We start from the raw sequence: 18,969 nt of genomic DNA on the forward strand, positions 1-18,969 counted from the left end.
AGGTTGTGGACATGTTCCAGAGTGCCAAGAGCTAGCTAGTTTGCCAGTCTTCTTTATATTCCTCCTATTTTTGGAACATTACTGCTATGTCCATGTTTACAAGATGTTTAATTTTTAAAACACTAGACAAATCACGGTAAGACGGGACAAAATTTTCCTTGACATTAAAAGACCGCTAAGGACTCTCAAATAAAATGGCTGCTTTGGTGTTTCCTCCTTTAAAGGGGATTTAGGGTCTGGCAGCTTTAAAAAAAAGGGGGGGAAAAAGCTACTTTTGTCATTAATATAAGCACCAGCACTGCTTGGCTCCTGGCTAGTTTTTCTGACACTCTGAAATTGTCATACTTTACAAGTCAACTGCTTGATTTCATATAGTGCCCAACTACAGCTGTTCACCAAGTCACCTTGAAGAGCCCCAAATTCACTATGTGTATGTAGTTTTATAATATAATCTAGAATCTGCACTCTCAATAAATTTTCTACTAAATCCTTGGGAGGAAGGCTCTGAAATTTTTTTTAGCTCATTGTTCCCACTCAAATCTACACTTTAAATGTCCTAATGAAGTGATCTTGCCAGATACCCAAACTGGAAAAAAATCAGTCCCAATGCAGTGTTTAAAACAGCTTACAATATGGATTAACAGCAAGTTCATTTGGGGGGAAAAAAAGTGTACATTTTGCCAAAAAGGGCTGATTTTTTGGTACAGATAATCTAGGAAAATTAGAAGCATATAGTATTGGCTTACATATATATATATAAATAGTAGGACGAGTTGTTACTGTAGCTACAAAGTGTAATATAAAATAACCACAAGTTAATACGGATGCTAACTCCTCAGAGGTTGATTTAATGCCTATAAGCCAAAGAATTAAAAAAATCCTTAAAGGAACCCTAAGCAAAAACAATATTCCTCCTGTTATCCTTAAGATCATACTAATGCATGTATTAATTCCTAGAGAAATCCCAAGGAAATTATTTTAAGATAGGTGGTATTTAGCACATACCTAAGCTTTTAACATATTAGTATTATCACCATTTGAACAAAACCTTTTGGTTCCATAGAAGTTGCAACCTCACTAGGACTGTATATGGATGATAATGTCAGAAAACAAAGTTAAGCTAATTGGTGAAATCTGTGATTTTAAGAATTAAAAAGGCAAAAAGAAAGGAATTCTGGCAAATGTGGATAAGTAGAAACCCTCTCTATACTGCTTAACCAACAGTGTTATATACTTACTACTGGATTCAAAATTACTTTAAAACTTGTTCAATAGCTCTTGGCAGCTGTTACATTATGAAGTTATAAATGTGTGCTCAAAACTTTATAATCCTAGATTTTCATTGCATAAATTCCATGAAGTTCAACAGTGCAAAGTATCCACATTAGCTTAATATTTAAAAAATATCAGTTGATAGTACATTAAAGTCATGTGAACACAAATATACAAAGATTAACCCAAAATTATCATTGGTGGACATATAGCTATGAAATATATTAATGTGGAATCCAGTCAGGACTGAACTATAATTTTTAGAGTTAGGTAAAAGAAAAATGGCAGATTACCCCACCATGTAAAAGGCTACACTTGCTTGTACAAATTGCAAATAACATTCTTTATTCAGACATCCAAGCTGCCAAATAAATGTAAAATTATTTTATACTTAAGATTGCTTTTAAGACAAGATTGCTGACTCAAATTCAAATGCCAGTCCTATTCTCCAAAAGCAACCACAGTCATATTTACTTTTATCAAAAAGGATGCTCAATGTGAAATTTCTAACAGCTATTTGCAGATAACTGGGATCAAAAATCATTTGCTTATATAAGGAAATTTTTCTGTTAAAGGTCCAACAGGACCTGTCTCACAAAGTTTAGGAGCATGAGAAGACATAAGGTGAGCTCACAAAAAGACCTTTACAAACCAGAAAAAGCAAAGTTCATGTTACTTCCCCTGAAGACTAACAACTCTAAACAGAATTAAGAGTAAGGAATCAAACTACTTCATTGTCTCCCAAACTTGATTAACCTCTTAAAAAAGAACAAAGGTTCTGAAGCTAATTTGGCTTTTAATAAACCAGAAGGGGAAAAAATTGTTCAAGATATTTTCTCTTAGTACTTAAGAAACCCAGACTCAAGTATTTTAAATGAGTCTAGGTATGGTAGAGTTGACATTTTCTTAATAGTACCAGCTAGGAAACACATTAACATCTGGGAGCAGAATTTGATTGCTAAACCCTTATTAATTATTGAAAGCAAAGCATTCTTTCCATTAAGGATCATTTGAAGTTATGGGGTTGACACTGGCAGTTGTATTCCTTGATTGCCATAGCAGGCAAACTATGATTTCTTTTGCTACTTTTCCAAATTTATGTCATAAAAAACCATTTATATTTAATCTTGGCACCTGATGATACAAAGCCCTACTTTAAAGGAGTTAGGCCCATTCAAACTCATTTATATTGATTTTTCTACTTTGGAACCAGCCTATTTACTATAATAATTTTAATGATCCCTTACTATGCCACTAGTAGGAAAAGACTTCTGTGATTAGGGAAGACAGTTTGGAAGGTCATTCACTCTCTCTCTCTCTCTCTCTCACACACACACACACACAAATCCCCATTTTAAAATGTACACAGTATGCAGTTAAACAAGTAATTTTGATTGTATTGTAACAACATGCGAGTTCATTTTCGAAGTATGTTAAATCTAGTTTCATCTAGATTAAATCTCCTCTGGGATATGATACCTACAGTTTGGGACATTTTCAGATGAAAGCAGCATTTACATTAGTTATGAATTGCAAAGACATTTTCCATGTGTTATACAATGCCTGTCATTTAGGCATGAATAAGTTTCAACTGAACAAAAACCGATCTATTAAACCTAAGTTTAATGGCCTTTATTTTTTAAAAAAGTCTTTAGGACTACAAATTACAAAGGAAGCAGATCACTACAGTAGAAACCTATTAGATAAGATACATAATATCTACGTATGAAAACTTAAACACACTCCACTCACAAGACTATCAGTTATAATGCTCTTCCTTATAAGGCTATTATAGTTTCAAATTATATTACACTTCATTTCCTTAAGGTGTACTTTTAATTTCAAATAAATTCTTGGCTCTTAATGGCACATGCTAAAATAGGGCATATTTCACTGATGTCCTAGTGACAACTGTTTCCAGCTTTGGTGAAGAGTTAAGAACACCTTATTTCAAAATGGTCACTTAATTGTTTCCCTACCACAGAATTTAGCTGCCAAAAAATGAGGCAACAATCACCTACTTATTTTCTAATGGCTATGCTATGTATGTCGACAAAGATAAAGTAAAAAGGTAAGCCATCAGAATAAAAAGATTGAGAGCTGGAAAGGAAACTTTTTTGGCTTGTGGCAGAAAAAAAAAATGGCAACTGGGGTAGATATTAGGCAGATGCTTAAATCATCCCTGTATATGCTAAAGAATGAAGACAGTCCAATATGGCCAAGTGGTATCACATCATTGCATTTCAATACAAACAAACAGGATGACTAAACCAAAAGGACAGATCTGATGTCTGGAGTCCCAAAGGGGATCTTTGTAATCTATAATTACTGGTCACTTAACATACGAAGGAATTTTACTGGGTTTAGGGTATTTGTCATTTCTACACATGCACTCCCTTTAATGATTCTTATCCTATGAACTTAGGGTTCAAGAGTGCAAAATACTGTAAATGACAAGACTATTTTAACAATACACTTTTACATAGGCCTGGACATGGTGGCATAACAGAAGCTCACCTACTTTTACTGGCTAAAACACTGAATGCAGAAAAATATGCAATGTAGAGATCTTAATTTTCTTCTTTCCATCTATTTCCCTGGTCACTTGTGCTGCCTTCATTTTTATGAAATGCTTCCACCAATTTCTTCACTTACAAGTGAGAAACCAGGGAGGCAAGGGGGATAGACATTTTAGCTGTAGGTTACTTGGAAATCTTTTACTTAAACTTTGAATAATGCCAAAAAAATAATACGTGTTATAAAGAAATACTTTTTTTTAGTAGTATCAACAAAAAAGTGAGCTAATTACTTTAGAATCAATGTTCAGAAATTAACCCATGTCTTCTATAGGAGATTAACATCTGATGAATGGGTTCTGAACACCATTTAATGCTGCCTTTTCATTTCATACCAAATTATCACACAAGTCTTTTGCCTTTTGACTTTGGATACTTGTACAGTTTAATTTGCAAACAGAATTTCCATAACAAATTGTTTTTTAACCAAATCATGTCTTGTAAACTGTTTATAGAAAACCCAGGGATAAAATGAACTGTTCATTGTGGAAGGCCTTAAATTACATTATTACAGTAGAAAATACAGGAGGTAGAAGGTAACTGAAAAGACTAATGCAACATTAGATTCAAATCTATAGCTCCTGTAGCTACTTAAAACATGGTTTTAAAAACTAAACCCAACATTTTTCAGTAACCATAGAAAACAGTTAAAATAAATTTGCCATGAAAGCCCTTATATCATGCTTGATAAAGGGAGGTAGGAAGATGTAAGAACCAGAAGGACACATGAGACATGACATTTTATCTACAACTCCTGTTTGCTTTACTGAGCTTGTAGTTTCACAATTCAGTCACCTTCTTCCGCTTCAGACTCAGATTCTGGAAAAAAAAAAGTCAAAATAAAAGAGTCAAGACCATTTATACTCTCAAATCAAAAAAAAAAAAAAACATTTAACCTAAAAAGCCTAAGAGTTTTACTATATGCAATTTAATTTCTATGTGTATATCAACAAATGCAACATTTGAACAATAAAGTTCTCTACTTTGCTAACACACAATGCCTATTTTAAGTTGTCGTATCCGAGAAAATTAAGAGTTTGATACCAGCACACTACTAGTCAAGTTTAACGTCAGGCAGCATACCAGTGTAAATAAAATTTCTAGGTTGCTTTAAAAAATTAGCAAGTAGTCCCTTACTTCTAACTGTGAGGTCTATAAGCATTAATGAATTAAACACACACACACACACACACACACACACACACAAAATACACAGATTCAAGGTCAAGAAAGAAAACTAATTGCTGATTCCAACCAATATTGTTTCTATTCTAAATCTCTACAATATGCACCAGAAATTGCTAACCATGTTACTATCAATTTAGCAAAATTCCAAACAAATTACCTTCAAGATGATGAACTTACCTTCTTCTGCATTCTTGAGCCATTCTACAAATTTCTTCATTTGCTCAAGAAAGACACTTTTCCCCTTTGCAACATGTGCATCTTTATACCATTTCAAAATGGGCTCTTCACTCAAGACTTCAGCTATGAAGAGACCAAGTTTATTATGATCAGGTGACTGAACACAAACTATTTCTTTGTTTCAGTGTGTTGATAATTTTTACTGTCTAGTTAGCTAAGAGATAGTGGGCTAAGTAATTCTAACAAGTTCACTGTACTCCAGGGTTCAAACTGGAAGGAAAGTAAAAACCTCAATCAGAACAAAAAACTGAAAAAAAGGAAAAAAATGTCTTTCAATTGTCAAATCTGTTACACTAGTGTAATTTAAAAAAATTTAATGTAATATTAACTTTGAAAATTCCAATAGATGTGACCACTTCAAAGATTCATCATTTGCACTATTTGGACCTGGTCAGGCACACCAAAAGAAGGTATATAAAACCACATTGAAGTATATGCTTTTGTAAAGAAGTACTCTAGATTGGCTTTATCAGGGAAGAAATCTTATTAGTGCAGGTCTAAATTAACATATGAAATGCTACTCTATCCCTAAAAAGAAAACCCATTCCTCTGAATTATAGGCCCTAAATCTTTCCCTCGCTGCAATTTCCTGAACTTTTTCTTTTGGCCATTTATCCTCTATTAAAATAAATGCTTCTTATTTGGAAATACAGCCAAAGGGCAACAAAAATATGCTTATCCTTTGAGCCAGCAGTACCACTACAAGGTCTATACCCTGAAGAGATGATGAAAAAGGGTAAAAGCCATCACTTGTACAAAAATATTCATAGCAGCCCTGTTTATGGTGGCAAAGAACTGGAAATTAAGTAAATGCCCTTCAACTGGGGAATGGCTTAGCAAACTGTGGAACACTATTGGTTCTATTAGAAACCAAACCAGGAGGGATGGGAATTCAGGGAAGCCTGGAGGGATTTGCATGAACTGATGCTGAGTGAGATGAGCAGAACCAGAAAAACACTGTATACCCTAACAGCAATATGGGGGTGATGATCAACCTTGATGGACTCACTCATTCCATCAGTGCAACAACTGGGAACACTTTTGGGCTGTCTGCAAAGGAGAATACCATCTGTATTCAGATAAAGAACAAAGTTCAAGGACTATTCCCTTTAATTTAGAAACAAAAAAACTATCTTATTGTCTGATCTTGTTATCTCTTATCCTTTATGTTTCTTCTTTAAGGATATGCTTTCTCTCTCATCACACTCAATTTGGATCAATGTACAACATGGAAATAAAGTACAGACTGACAGATTGCCTTCAGTGGGGGTTGGGGGAAGGGAAAAAACTGTGAAACTCAAATAAAATCCTTAATAAAGCAACAAAAAAAAATGCTTCTTGCCAAACAATATATTTTCTAAATTGAATTTCTTCATCATTTTGTTCTGAGATTTACTAATTCTCAGTTCTTTATTTTACCTTATGTTTCTGCCAGTTTATTTTCTTGGGTGTTTTACAATTAATTTTTACTGTATTTTGGGAATACTGTAGCTTAAACTCATGATGTTTTGGGGAGTTTTATTTCATTTAACCTCTGGTTTTTTTCACTGCAGGTAAGAAGAAATATCCCTCCTAAAATAAACTTGCAGTTTTTTTGTAACCTCAAACTGTTGAGAAACTTGAGTTTTTTTCAAATATATCATAAGCTATATAAATTCTAGTCAAATCTTCTCTGAAGGAAGTTAAAGTCTAAAGGAATGCTATGATCTTGTTTGAAGCAAATCAGGAAAAAAACAAACCAAAAAACCCAGCACTGCCCACCCATTTAACCCAAGGGGATACCATATAGAAGTTTTCATTTAAAAATATGAAAAAATGGTTTGGCTCATGAGATATAAGTTAACACTTCTCTATCCCTTCACCCTTGGGTCTTTTGCCTCCTTTTGCATTCTTAGAATGCAGCAAGCATCTGGAACATAGGAGGCACTTCATAAATATTTATTGACTGAGCAGGTTGGATTCATAACCTAACAATTTTTCTCTTTTCTAGCTCCAGATCTATACTCCTGAGAAATCAGAAGATTCAACTTTTTAAATCTGCAGTTCTAAGTCTCAGAGTCTGAGAAGTCATGAGTGTCTCAGTTCTAAAGGAAACAGCGTTGATAGGGTATGTAGTTCACCATTTGGGAAATGTGAATGCTTTTGGGAAGTAAATTCTAGCTTTTATTTCTGGTGACTATGGGGTTTTCATTTTGGGCAACTATCTGAAGCACTTAACATTAAGATTTATGGTATGGACGTTCACTTGGAAATAAAACTTTCTCTTATTTTAAGAGTTAAGTTGGCTAAGAAATTAATTCCAAGCAAGTCTTGATGGTAAGTGCTTAACACAATCATCTTAAAATGTCACAATTGCTTGTCAAGTTATTGAAAAGATTCTTAATGAATAATAGAAGACAAAGCATTGAGCTACCCTTCCTATATTAACATTCTATGATTGTGTGATTGTCAATTGTTAAGACTCAAAACAGGAGTGGATAGGTGGTACAGTGGATAGACTACCAGCCCTGCAGTTAGGAGTACCTGAGTTCAAATCCAGCCTTGGACACTTATAATCACTTAGTTGTGTGGTCTTGGGCAAGCCACTTAACCCCATTGCCTTGCCAAAAAAACCCCCTCAATACAGCAAAACAACACTGTGGGGCAGTGGATAGGGCCCTGGCGTCAGAAGGACCTGAGTTCAAATTTGAACTCACTTAATTGCCTAGTTGTGTGGCCTTGAGCAAGTCACTTAACTCCACTGCCTTAAATAAATGAAATTAAAAAACAAAATATGCAAGTTTTCCGATATTCATCCACACGCATAACATGCAATTGGAAAAATAAAATAAACTATCAGTAAAAAAGGCTCAATATCCAACTGGAAACGGCAATTTGGTATTTGACTCTAAAGGAAAATTCTGAAGAGTTCTTTAGATAAGGTCAACTTAAACTCAGTTGGCACAGGGAATTCTTTAAGACTGTTGTTATATTGTAGAGAAGTTGCCAACCTGATTAGTTTGCTTATCAGGAAGTAGCTTATATATGGATTATAGCATGGGTAAGAAACCTTATTCATAGAACCCCAGATTTAAAAGCTCCTCTGTCAAACTCCCTAATTTGATAGAGGAAGAAACAAGCCCAGAGAGGGGAAAGTCACTTGCCTAAGGCCACAGGATAAAAGGGGGTCAAGTTGAGATTTTCAACTCAAATTCAGGGTTCTTTCCCCTCTACAACTCAAATTTTCATCTCAATGCCATTTCCCCCCAAGTGCATACAAATGTTCATAAAGTTCTCAGATTTGAACAAATACTAAAAATGGTATTCAGTGGTTTTCTTTTAAATTTTCACTTACAAGACCTTTAATTACCTTTATAAAAAAGCACCACAATTTTCTGGAAGGCTTTCATGAAGTGAATGTTGTCATAACAGTACTCCTGAATCTTCAGTAACAGAGTCAGCTCAGACTGACCTTGAGTAGTAAAGGCAGCAAGTAGAGGGCTATATTGCTTTAAACAGAAGAGAAAAAAGTTATCACAATTAATTTCTCCTCAGGTTTCCCCATGTTGATAATCTTTTCCAAAGTACTCCATATTGCATTTTTATTTGGTGCAACAAAACCCAACTAGAAAACAAAATCAAGAGCTCTTTAAATCAAGGTTTTTAAGTCAATACCTTCAAATGCTTGATGGCTTGCTCTGCTACCAGCTCCTCCTTTTTGTTCCATTCCACAGTGCTCATTACACTTGACCAGACTATGCCTATAACGATCTGTTCTGGGATATTGTTTTTCTTCATCTCCTCCTTGACATACAAAATTATCTGCAAAAGTAACCAAAGTCAGTCAAACTATTTAAATCTGAAGATTTCCTGAATCCTTTTCTCTAGACATACAATTTTGAAGGTAGAAACTTGAGATTACTTAGTCCACATCCCACTCAATATCCCAGAAGAATTTGAGTCTTAAAGAGTCATGACATGTTACAGTGAGTAGTACTGCTATGACAAAACCTAAGACTCCTGATCAAATAATAAATTTTCTATGTCTCTAGAAACAGCAATATTGTACAATAATCAACTGTAAATGACTTGGCTCTTAGCAACACAATTATCCAAGTCAATTCCAGAGGATTCATGATGAAAAATGCTCTATTCACCGATTTGGAACTGATAGGAGTCTGATTCTGCATTCTCATGCAGATTCAAGCATACTAGTTTTCATTGTTGTATGTGTGTGTGTGTTTTATGTCGTTTATCTGTCTCCCCATCCCTTTGGGACTGTTTTCTTTCACATGACTGCACATGTATAAAATCAGTATCAAAATGCTTGGCCCTCTCAGTGGGGGGGAGGATATGTTTCATATGATTGCACATATATTAAATCTATATCAAAATGCTTGCCTTTTTAGTGGGGAAAGAAAATTTGGAATTCGAAATAAAAATATATAACTTTTTTAAAGCATGAACTGGGAAACAATTTTAAATCGCAAAAAAAAAATTTGTCAGAAAGTTTGTACAATGGCCCTCAGTAAGACACAAAGTGAATAAGCAGTCAATTCTTCATTACTTAAAGGAGAGAAGAACATAATAGTAGCTGTCTACTGAAATGATAAGATGCAACCAAGAAACAAAGATAAAATTCCTTAATGCTGTTCAGAATTCTTCCCTCCAGAGAAAATGTAACTTGTGGCAGATAGAAGTGAGATGATAAGAGAAATGGTAGAACATTTCTTAAGGAGGTGGGGGCAGGGCAACCACTGTAACAGAGGAAAAATATGAATCAAAAGAAGCATAAAAAACCAGAAGAAACATTCATAAAAACTAAGGGAACGACCAAAGATTAACTTACATCCTTAAATGGATCACCACGTGACATTTGTTCTTGAAGTTCTTTCTGTAGCTCTTTACGAGCTCCTATGGTTTGCTGGTTCCGAACATACTCAGAAAGTTCTTTTAGACCTGCTTCGGTAAAATATTTTGTGAAGTGCTCAACACTTTGTTTGTTAGCAGGAAAGAGTTCCTGAAATGAAATGTGAAATCCACCGTTAGTTTCCCCGAATTTGCATCCTAAGACTAATAAAAGAAAAAAAAAATCACCACACTGATTTTTATTCATGTGAAAATACAGACAATGCATATACCATCAGTCTGTTGTCCATGCTGACTTTTCGAAGACTAGCAGCTACTGCATTGATATCTTTTTCATTTATCCATGATTTAAACAGCTTTACAGCAAAGGCCGCTGAAACGCCTATAAAGAATTAGAGAACTTATTTGAAAAAAAAAAAAGGTTATCCTTAAATTAAGGGTTAAAGCAAACAAAACAAAGCAGAAACAAGCAAAACAGGAAAACTATTAAACGATCCACTCAAAACCAAAAATTTCTAAAACTGGGTCATAGTCATTTCTTGCGCTTCTCATAAATCTCTAACCGTGAGTCAAGCAAAAAGAAAATAATACCTTCTTTAACCAAATTCTCATTATAAAGGCTGTTAAGAATGGATGCATTAAGTGTTCCATTGGCCAGAAGAACCCCAGTCAACATGGCCAGTTTGTTCCTCTCAGACTCTGAAAAACCCTTTAAGAATAGCAGCAGCTGTAGGAATAAAAGATAAATATTAAAAGCAAACTTCTGAAATGGGGAATAGTTATTTCTTAAATGCACAACAGTAACATTTCTCAGTAAACTTTCTTTATAATCCCATTAAGTGTTACCCCTTTGAATCTCCCAGGTTCTACTGATTCCCATTCAATATTTTTGTCCTTCACTCTCAAAGACCACAAAACCATGACAAGCAGCTCATGAACTGGATTTGACTAGGGGGTGGGGGAGCTGTGCTAAGTCACCAGTCTCATTTTCTCCTCCCCCAAGTCATCTGGGTCCAGTGGCCAGATATGAATCAGGATGACTGGAGATGGTGGGCAGTCAGGGTTAAGCGACTCGCTCAAGGTCACACAGCTCCTAAGTTTCAAGTGTCCTCCTGACTCAAAGAACAGTGCTCTATCCACTCCCAGGCATCACCTAAGCTGCCCCATAGCTTACCCAGATTTCCACTCCCTTCCATTAATTCTGCATAAGTTTCCAAACATTTATAGCAAACAGAAGCAAAATTATATTTAAAATGAAGAATTTGTTGCTAAAGCAGCATGGATCGAGACAACAAACTTGATTTGTTTTTTTTCCCCTTGTCTTCCAATGCTAATAAACCTTTTACTTGACAATTAACACAATTCAACCATCAAATTAAGTGCTGTGTAAACTCCCTAGAACTAAAATTTCAGCACTGAAGTGATTAAGTTGAAATATAAAGCAAAATCCATTTATTATTTGAATTAAAAGCATTAAATTATAAACTAAGAATTTGCTAAGGTCACAAAAACACTATTATCAAAACTGTTCCTTGTACCTTTTTAACTTCATCCTCAAATCCCTTTTCAAGGTATTTGTATCGCCTGATTAACTTGTTGAATACCTATGAACAAAATTAGTCAATTTAGTTGAATTCCAGACATAGTAACCCGAACAGTGTTACCTTCTAACCCTTACCTAAAATTTTTTATAGAACACAAAAGTTGGAAAGAACCTCAGAGACGTATCTACTCCAGGAGAGTTCTTTATCTGGAGGGTCAATGAACTTAGGTTTTCATTAAAATAAAACAAAGTAAACTAAATTAAAAAAAAAAAGCAAAATATAAATGGCTTAATAACTTATCAATTTCCCATGTCAGGTTTTACTTCATTAAGAAAAGAATTTCTGAATGGTTAGTGATCAATCTTTAAAAATATACATCTGCAAGTGCACCTGACCCTCTTTTACTGAAGAAATGAGGAGACTATATAGAGATTTTTACTGTTAGAACCAGTCTGTGCAGCAGATTGGTTTTATGGAATTTTTTTTTTTAAATCAAGGCTCACTAGAAGGGAGGCTAAGGAGGAAGAGATCTATATTCAGAATGACAAAAATAAAAGGTAACAACAAAAACATCTATTGGGTCTTCCCCTAAGATTTTATTGCTTCAAAAACTCTTTCTCCTCCTTGAATAGTTTAGCAGCTGAACAGAACCAGAAGAACACTGTACACCCTACCCTAACAGCAACATGGGGATGGATCAACCTTGATGATTGGCTCATTTCATCAATCCAATAATCAGGGACAATTTTAGGATATCTGTGATGGAGAATACTATTTGTACCCAGAGAAAAAACTGCAGAGTTTCAAAAGGGATCAAAGATTACCTTTATTTTTTAAAAAAAGTTGTCTTATGTACTGCATAATTTTGCTATCTCTAATATTTTATTTCTTCCTCAAGGGTATGTTTTTTCTCTCAACACACTCGATTTTGATTAATGCATATCATAGAAAAATTAAAAATTATCAGATTGCCTTCTGTGTGTGTGTGTGTGTGTGTGTGTGTGTGTGTGTGAAATTGTAAAACAATTTCTATTAAAATTGTTTAACAGTTGCTCTGTACGGATAGCTGACTTTCTGGACTTGGACCCCCTGGTCCTCTTTCTGAGCCAAGGTTCAGCTCTCTTATTACACTGAGATACTTCCAAAAACAAATATAAAATAGTTACTGTGCAGATTTTATCTCATCCTGAAAAATAACACACCAGAGTAAGATAGATTCCCACTATTTTAACCAATGTATCATTTATGATGTTCATTATCTTTACTATTCTATTCTTAACTCCTCAAAAACAAGGAAATCCCTTTAGTATGAACCAGACTCAGTATGATTTGTCTAAACAACATGATTTAACTTGTGGATTTACAGAAAGCAAATCTTACCTGAGCAAAGGCTTGCATGGTCTCTAGATCTTCTTGTGCTGCAAAGACACAGACATCTGTACGCATCATGTCATCTGCCAGTGTACCACCTGGGGCTAAGATATATTTAACATAGAACATTGATATGGGGTAACCCAAATAAATATTATGATAACTACACAAAAATGTATTTTTTTAAAGAGCAGTAAAAAAAAAAAAAACTATAAAGGGAAAAGAAAAGTTAAAATGATGTGTTTAACAACAACCACTTGAGCCAGAGTTGGGACATATGAAATGCCCATGTAAATGGATCAGTATGACAAAAATCAATGGAATCTACCCATTCTGGTTTTGATACAGCTAAATTTGGATGAAAAAGCAGTAATAAAAGTGATGCATTTGTTAAAATAGCAAAACCCATGTAAACTGAAAACATTTAATTTTAAATCTTTAAGAACATAATCAATTACCATGGGACTTGCATATGTGCTTTTCAGAGTAGATATTTTTAAAATGAAAATTTAACTAAGAACATTACTATTAACCCCCCCCCAACCACATCACTGGCATTTAAAACCAAAATGACCCACCAATTTACACTTATTCCATAATCCTTTCTATATATAGTCTACGAGGCTTAACTATCTACAATTTAATGTTTGTCCTTCATGTTCAAAAAAGACTATGGGAGGTCATGCCATGACAAGCGCATGAACTGGATTTGAGTGAGAGGGTGCTGTGCTCTGGAGCCTCACTTTCTCCTCCAAAGCCATCTGGGCCAAGTGGCCAGATATTAATCAGGACAACTGGAAATGGTCCTGGATACACAGAAATCAGGGTTAAGTGACTTGCTCAAGGTCATACAACCAGTTAAGTGGCAAGTGTCTGGGTTTGAATCCTTTGTAAATTCCATGCACCTCAGCTTTTTAATCTACTTCATAAGGTTTCTGAGACTTAAAATGAGACTATATGTACTTTTCAGCTATGATTGTTTTAAGTAAGTTCTAAGTCTTAGCATACAGTGAAAAAATACAAACATGAAAAGAACAGGACTAAGATACGATGGGTTATCAAACAATAATTATTTGATATTTTGGTTACTCAAGTCCGTATACTGGTGTTGTTCAAGAAAACCACTTACCCAGCATGCCACCAGCCACCAGAATGTCAAAGAGTGTTTCTGCATATCGGCGATAATCAAGTTTTGCCCCAGAAGCATCAAGAAATTTTGCTACTGCTTCCAAATCAGTGCCAGTTTCAGTTAAACCTTGAATAATACAGTCCTGAAACTGAGTAGGGTCAAACCTCTCTTTTTCATCTGAAATAAAAAGCACCCAGTTTAGACAAATCCCCCAAATTACGACGACAATTAACAAACAAATGGAGTCACCTTTTTTTCCTAATAATTACAATATGGTTCCATCCTAGTCTCACTACCCCCCCCATGGAACCCAACAACACTATTCATGCAGTTCCTAGAATGTCTGTATCTTTGCTACTAATAGTTGTCACCTTGGAGGATTCTCCCCTGACCTTATCCCCTCCTACTGGTTAAATCCTAGCTAGCCTTGTAGAGAAGGTAAAACTCTTAATTTGGCTCTGACCAACCCATTTCTCAGAGCTACACCAAATCCCTCCAACATCTAAAGCACTCATAACCTGTACTATTCATTTAGTACTTTCTTCTGCCTTGCATATAAACAAATCTACTATACTCCTCTCCTACCAAGGCAGAGAATGCCATTTTTTTGCCAACCCTCTTTGTAATCTTGACTTTAGAGTACTGTAAGGCTGTCTGTTTCAAGTAAAATCTGAAGATATAGATAATATTTGGATTAAAAAAAATCCCTTAATCAAAAACAAACCCCAACCTTTTTTTCTGAATAACTAACATTATAAATTATGACAAGGGTATATACTATACATGACACCTTTTAAGTATGAGACCTGCCAGAAGCAAATGAGGTTCACCTGCTATTCTAAGAATAGTATACATTATATAGAGATGACACACTTTTCATCTATATAACCTGTTTATTCAATTTGCCTGTTTCTGAGCTATCTGTCAACAAGTTTAGGTTTAAATCCTTCGAAACACTGATTTCTCTGTCTCTTCTCCCTCTCCCCAAAGTATGAGAAATAGGAATACTGATTCTCTTCATAGCATAGAACAAACTTAGAATATTTGCTAAACTTGTGTGATAAAGAAAATTATATCCAAAGGATAGAACTTTTATAGACCTTAGGTGAGATATAACTCGTATCTTGGTCTTTTGTACTCCCCCACGAGAGAACCAGTGATCAAAAGTACCATATAGTAGAAAACAAGAAAGAGGACTACAGTCTTTTGACAAAGCTCTAAGTTCACATAGTACATTAATGGTGTTGGCAAGCCACCTATGCTTTGATTCTGCATTCTAAAATGGGGATTATCATGTGCCCTACATATTTCATAGGCCTACTTGGAGGATCAGGCATCAATTTATATAAAAATGCTTAGAAATAATAACAGCTAACATTTATATAGTGCCTACTGTGTGTTAGGCACTGAACTAAGAGCTTTACAATGATTAATCTTACTTGATCCTCACAGGAATCCTGGGAGGCAGGTACTATTATTGCCCCAATTTTACAGTTGGGGAAACTGAGACAGAAGTTAAATGACTTGCTCTAAGGCCATCCATGTGTTTAATGTCTGACCCAAGTCTTCCTTACTTCTAGCCAGGTGTGCTCTATGCACTGTGTAATCAAAAAAGATGTTCAAACATGAAAGATTCTATTACCAGCAAAAGTCCACGACAAACACTTTAAGCTTTGCAAAGCATTTTTACATATTTTGTTTGATCTTTACAAATTGGTAAGTTAAAAAAAAATTACAATTCATACCACAAAAGTTAAGTCATAGGATTCTTACCATTTTGAAAGCCTTCTCTTTGTACAGGTGGTCTCTCAAAAGGTACACCTTCCTAAGCCCTGTTCCTTTGAACCTCTAGTTTCTTTTGAAGCTCAGCTTATGTGTTACTTCTAGGAAAACTTATTTCCTCTTTTCCCAAGAGTAGTAGATACAGCATAGGATTTGAAACCCAAAAGACTTCTCGAAACAATTATCTATGTATATCTAAGTATTTTAATGTTATAGGTTCCTTGGGAAATTTTTTTTTGGGGGGCCCTTTGCCTTGCCTGGTATGCACTTAATATTTGCTGAACTGGACACCCCCCCCAAACCCAAACAAACAAGTAACAGCAGCATTGATATTCTACAGGATATCAATTTTTTAAAAAGCAGTCTTAAACAATTCTATTTTTAATAAAGAATAACAGTAGATCATAGCAGATAATTTCTCCAGTGTTTTGGATGATTAAATAAGGCATTTCATGACTGCATCACAATAGTGGTACCTCCCTGAAAATAGGAAATTTACCCCAGAATTTTTACACATCCACATCCCGCACAGATACTGCATTAAGTTCATTAATGCTCTAATTTTTTTCTTTTTTTTTAGTTTTTTGCAAGGCAATGAACGGGGTTAAGCGGCTTGCCCAAGGCCACACAGCTAGGTCATTATTAAGCGTCTGAGGGCAGATCTGAAGTCAGGTCCTCCTGACTCCAGGGCCGGGCGAATAATTAACTAGAAAATACAGTTTGCATGTGTTAAAATATACACAAACAAGAAGGGATTGGGTTTCGGGGGCCATTGAGGGAAGCAGAATGCAAACTCTTGTTAATAAATTTGTGCTTCGCTGCACAAGGAAAAGGTAAAAGATACATAACACCCGCCTCATTAGGAATGAGAATGGAAGCCCTTCACGTCACCTACCTCTTTTTCTAGTTTTAAAACGCTGGCCTGATAGCGTTGGCTTTTGCTGCTTTTGATTATTCATAAAAGACACCCTGGAAAAGAGAACTGTTTTCAGAATGGCCACCGCGCCGCGGCTTCCGCCTTCCCGGCCGCTCGGGCTCCGGGCACGGCGCAGGCGCCGGGCCGCGGCCATGTGGCCGGTCCGCGCGGGGCCTCCCCGGCCGCCTCCCGCCCCTGCCCCCACGGACCCCGCAGCCGGCGGCGGCCGCCGCAGCGAGCGGATCACAGGCGCCGAGGCGCTCCGCGCCGGGGCCCCCGCCGCCCCGTACATCCGCCCAGCCTCCAGCAGCAGCAGCGGCGGCGGCGGCGGCGGCGGCGGCGGCGGCTCCGGCTCCCCCGCCCCGCCCGCCGGCCCGGAAGCCCCCACGCGTGCGACACTCAACAGAGGCCGCGGCGGCTTTGTTACCCAGGCCGGGCCGGGCCGGGCGGGGCCGGGCCATGGCGGCCGGGCCGGGCCGCCGCGGCCTCGGCCTGCGCGGGCGCGGGCGCGGCGGCCTCCGGGGCCGGGCCTGCCGCCGCCGCCGCCCCCGGCCGGGCCCTTCTCACCGAATTTAAGGCGGAGAGAAAAGAGCCAGAAATCCCCGAGGTGGCGGTAACTGCGGCGGCGGCTCCTCTGCGACCGGAACTAACGCGAAGAGGAGGGAGGAGGCGGCGCCACCCCCTCCCCAGCCCGGCTCATATCGCGAGACCTCCTCGCCTCCTCCTCTCCTCCTCCTCCCCGCTTCCCCCCTCCCGCCCCGCGGGCCTCCACCAATGCGGGGGGTGCGCAGAAGCCAAAAGCGGCGGGAAGGACGAAGGCCGCCCCGCTCTCCCCGCGCCCGAACGCAGCCTGGCCGCCATCTCCGCTCCCCCCGACCCTCCTCGGCGCTTCGGCCCCTCGCGCTTTTCCTACAACGCCTTGGGGACGCTGGACTCGCCGCCACCCCCCCGGGCTCGAGTTCGTTGGACGCGTCCGCGCGCGGGGGGGGGGGGCGCCTCGACTCCGCCCCTCTCCTCCCCTCCCCCTCCCGGCCCGGCGCCGGAAGCGGGCTGGCGTGGGCTGCGGAACGCCGCAAGGCGGGCTCCTGCCGCCGGTGGGGGGCGGGCGCGGGCGCGGCCGGGCTGCGGGTGTCTGGGTGCCCCCCGCCCCGGGCACTGCGGAAGAGCCGCGCTGCACCGCCCAGGGGTCGCCCCGCGCTGGAGCCGCGGCCCACTCCACTCGTGACATGCGGCGTTAGCCCGGGCGAGGCCTCCGCCGTGCAGACATTAAAGCCCTGCTGTGTACAAAGCCCCCAGACTGCCCACTCTCCTCAAGCGGCTCCGTGGCCGGGAGACCACCCGAGTGCAGCCCCCGCGCGGCGGGGCCACTGCGTCCCCGTGGACCCACGAAGAGACTTGGAGGTGCGGGAGACTCCCATTTAATGACCTGTTCAGGGTCAAATAGTACTGGAAGAACTTGAAGCCCAGGGACCTGGCACCAGTGCCACCCCAGGGACCACGTTGCCTGCCGGAAGAAAGTAATTCAATAAACATTAAGCACCTATTAACATACTAAGCACTGTTCCTACAGAAAGACGCAAAAGACAGTCCCGTCTATGCAAACATACATGTAAAATCTTATACAAGATAAATAGGAATAGTAGAAGGAAAACATTGAAATTGAGAGGCAGGAGAGGTGGGCAATTAGCTGGGGGTGGACAAAGGGGGAAAAGAGATCAGTAAAAAGCCTCCTGTTTGTCATTTGAACTGAACTTTGATGGAAATTATGAATTTTTTTAGGTTTTTGCAAAGCAAATGGGGTTAAACGGCTTGGCCAAGGTCACACAGGTAATGATTAAGTGTCTGAGGTCTCATCTGAACTCAGGGCCAGCGATCTATCCACTGCACCACCTAGCCGCCGGAAATTATGAATTCTAAGAGCCAAAGCAGAGGAAATATCTTTCAGGCCTGGCTTGGATAGCCTGTGCAAAGACCCATTGATGTGAGGGGGGATGTTGTATACGAAGAATAAGAATCCAGTTTGGTGGCATTATAGAAATCTATAGTGGAGAGAGGGAGAGTAATGTATAATAAGGCTAAAAAGATAGGCTCATGAAGGGCTTTAAA

The 18,969-nt window shown here is 38.4% G+C and overlaps 1 protein-coding gene across 3 annotated transcripts; it reads right to left on the minus strand.

The window, feature by feature from the left end:
- Positions 1-146: 146 nt before the first annotated feature.
- On the minus strand, positions 147-17,550 carry BZW1 (basic leucine zipper and W2 domains 1). Of its 3 annotated transcripts, none has more exons than XM_074191676.1 (12): positions 17,431-17,550; positions 16,843-16,916; positions 14,166-14,342; positions 13,046-13,140; positions 11,660-11,725; positions 10,713-10,848; positions 10,394-10,503; positions 10,102-10,272; positions 8,928-9,074; positions 8,623-8,761; positions 5,214-5,336; positions 147-4,667 (listed from the first exon to the last, which is right to left on the minus strand). In XM_074191676.1, exons 2-12 carry the CDS (start codon positions 16,904-16,906, stop codon positions 4,636-4,638), a joined length of 1,260 nt encoding a protein of 419 aa, XP_074047777.1. In that variant the 5' UTR covers positions 16,907-16,916; positions 17,431-17,550; the 3' UTR covers positions 147-4,635. The 3 variants fall into 3 exon arrangements, with proteins under 3 accessions (XP_074047777.1, XP_074047776.1, XP_074047778.1); XM_074191675.1 differs by lacking the exon at positions 17,431-17,550 and adding an exon at positions 17,073-17,194; XM_074191677.1 differs by lacking the exons at positions 16,843-16,916; positions 17,431-17,550 and having other exon boundaries at positions 13,135-13,140; positions 14,166-14,328.
- Positions 17,551-18,969: the final 1,419 nt, after the last annotated feature.

This window comes from Macrotis lagotis, chromosome 6 (assembly GCF_037893015.1).
Source record: "Macrotis lagotis isolate mMagLag1 chromosome 6, bilby.v1.9.chrom.fasta, whole genome shotgun sequence".
Taxonomy (NCBI): Eukaryota; Metazoa; Chordata; class Mammalia; order Peramelemorphia; family Peramelidae; genus Macrotis; species Macrotis lagotis.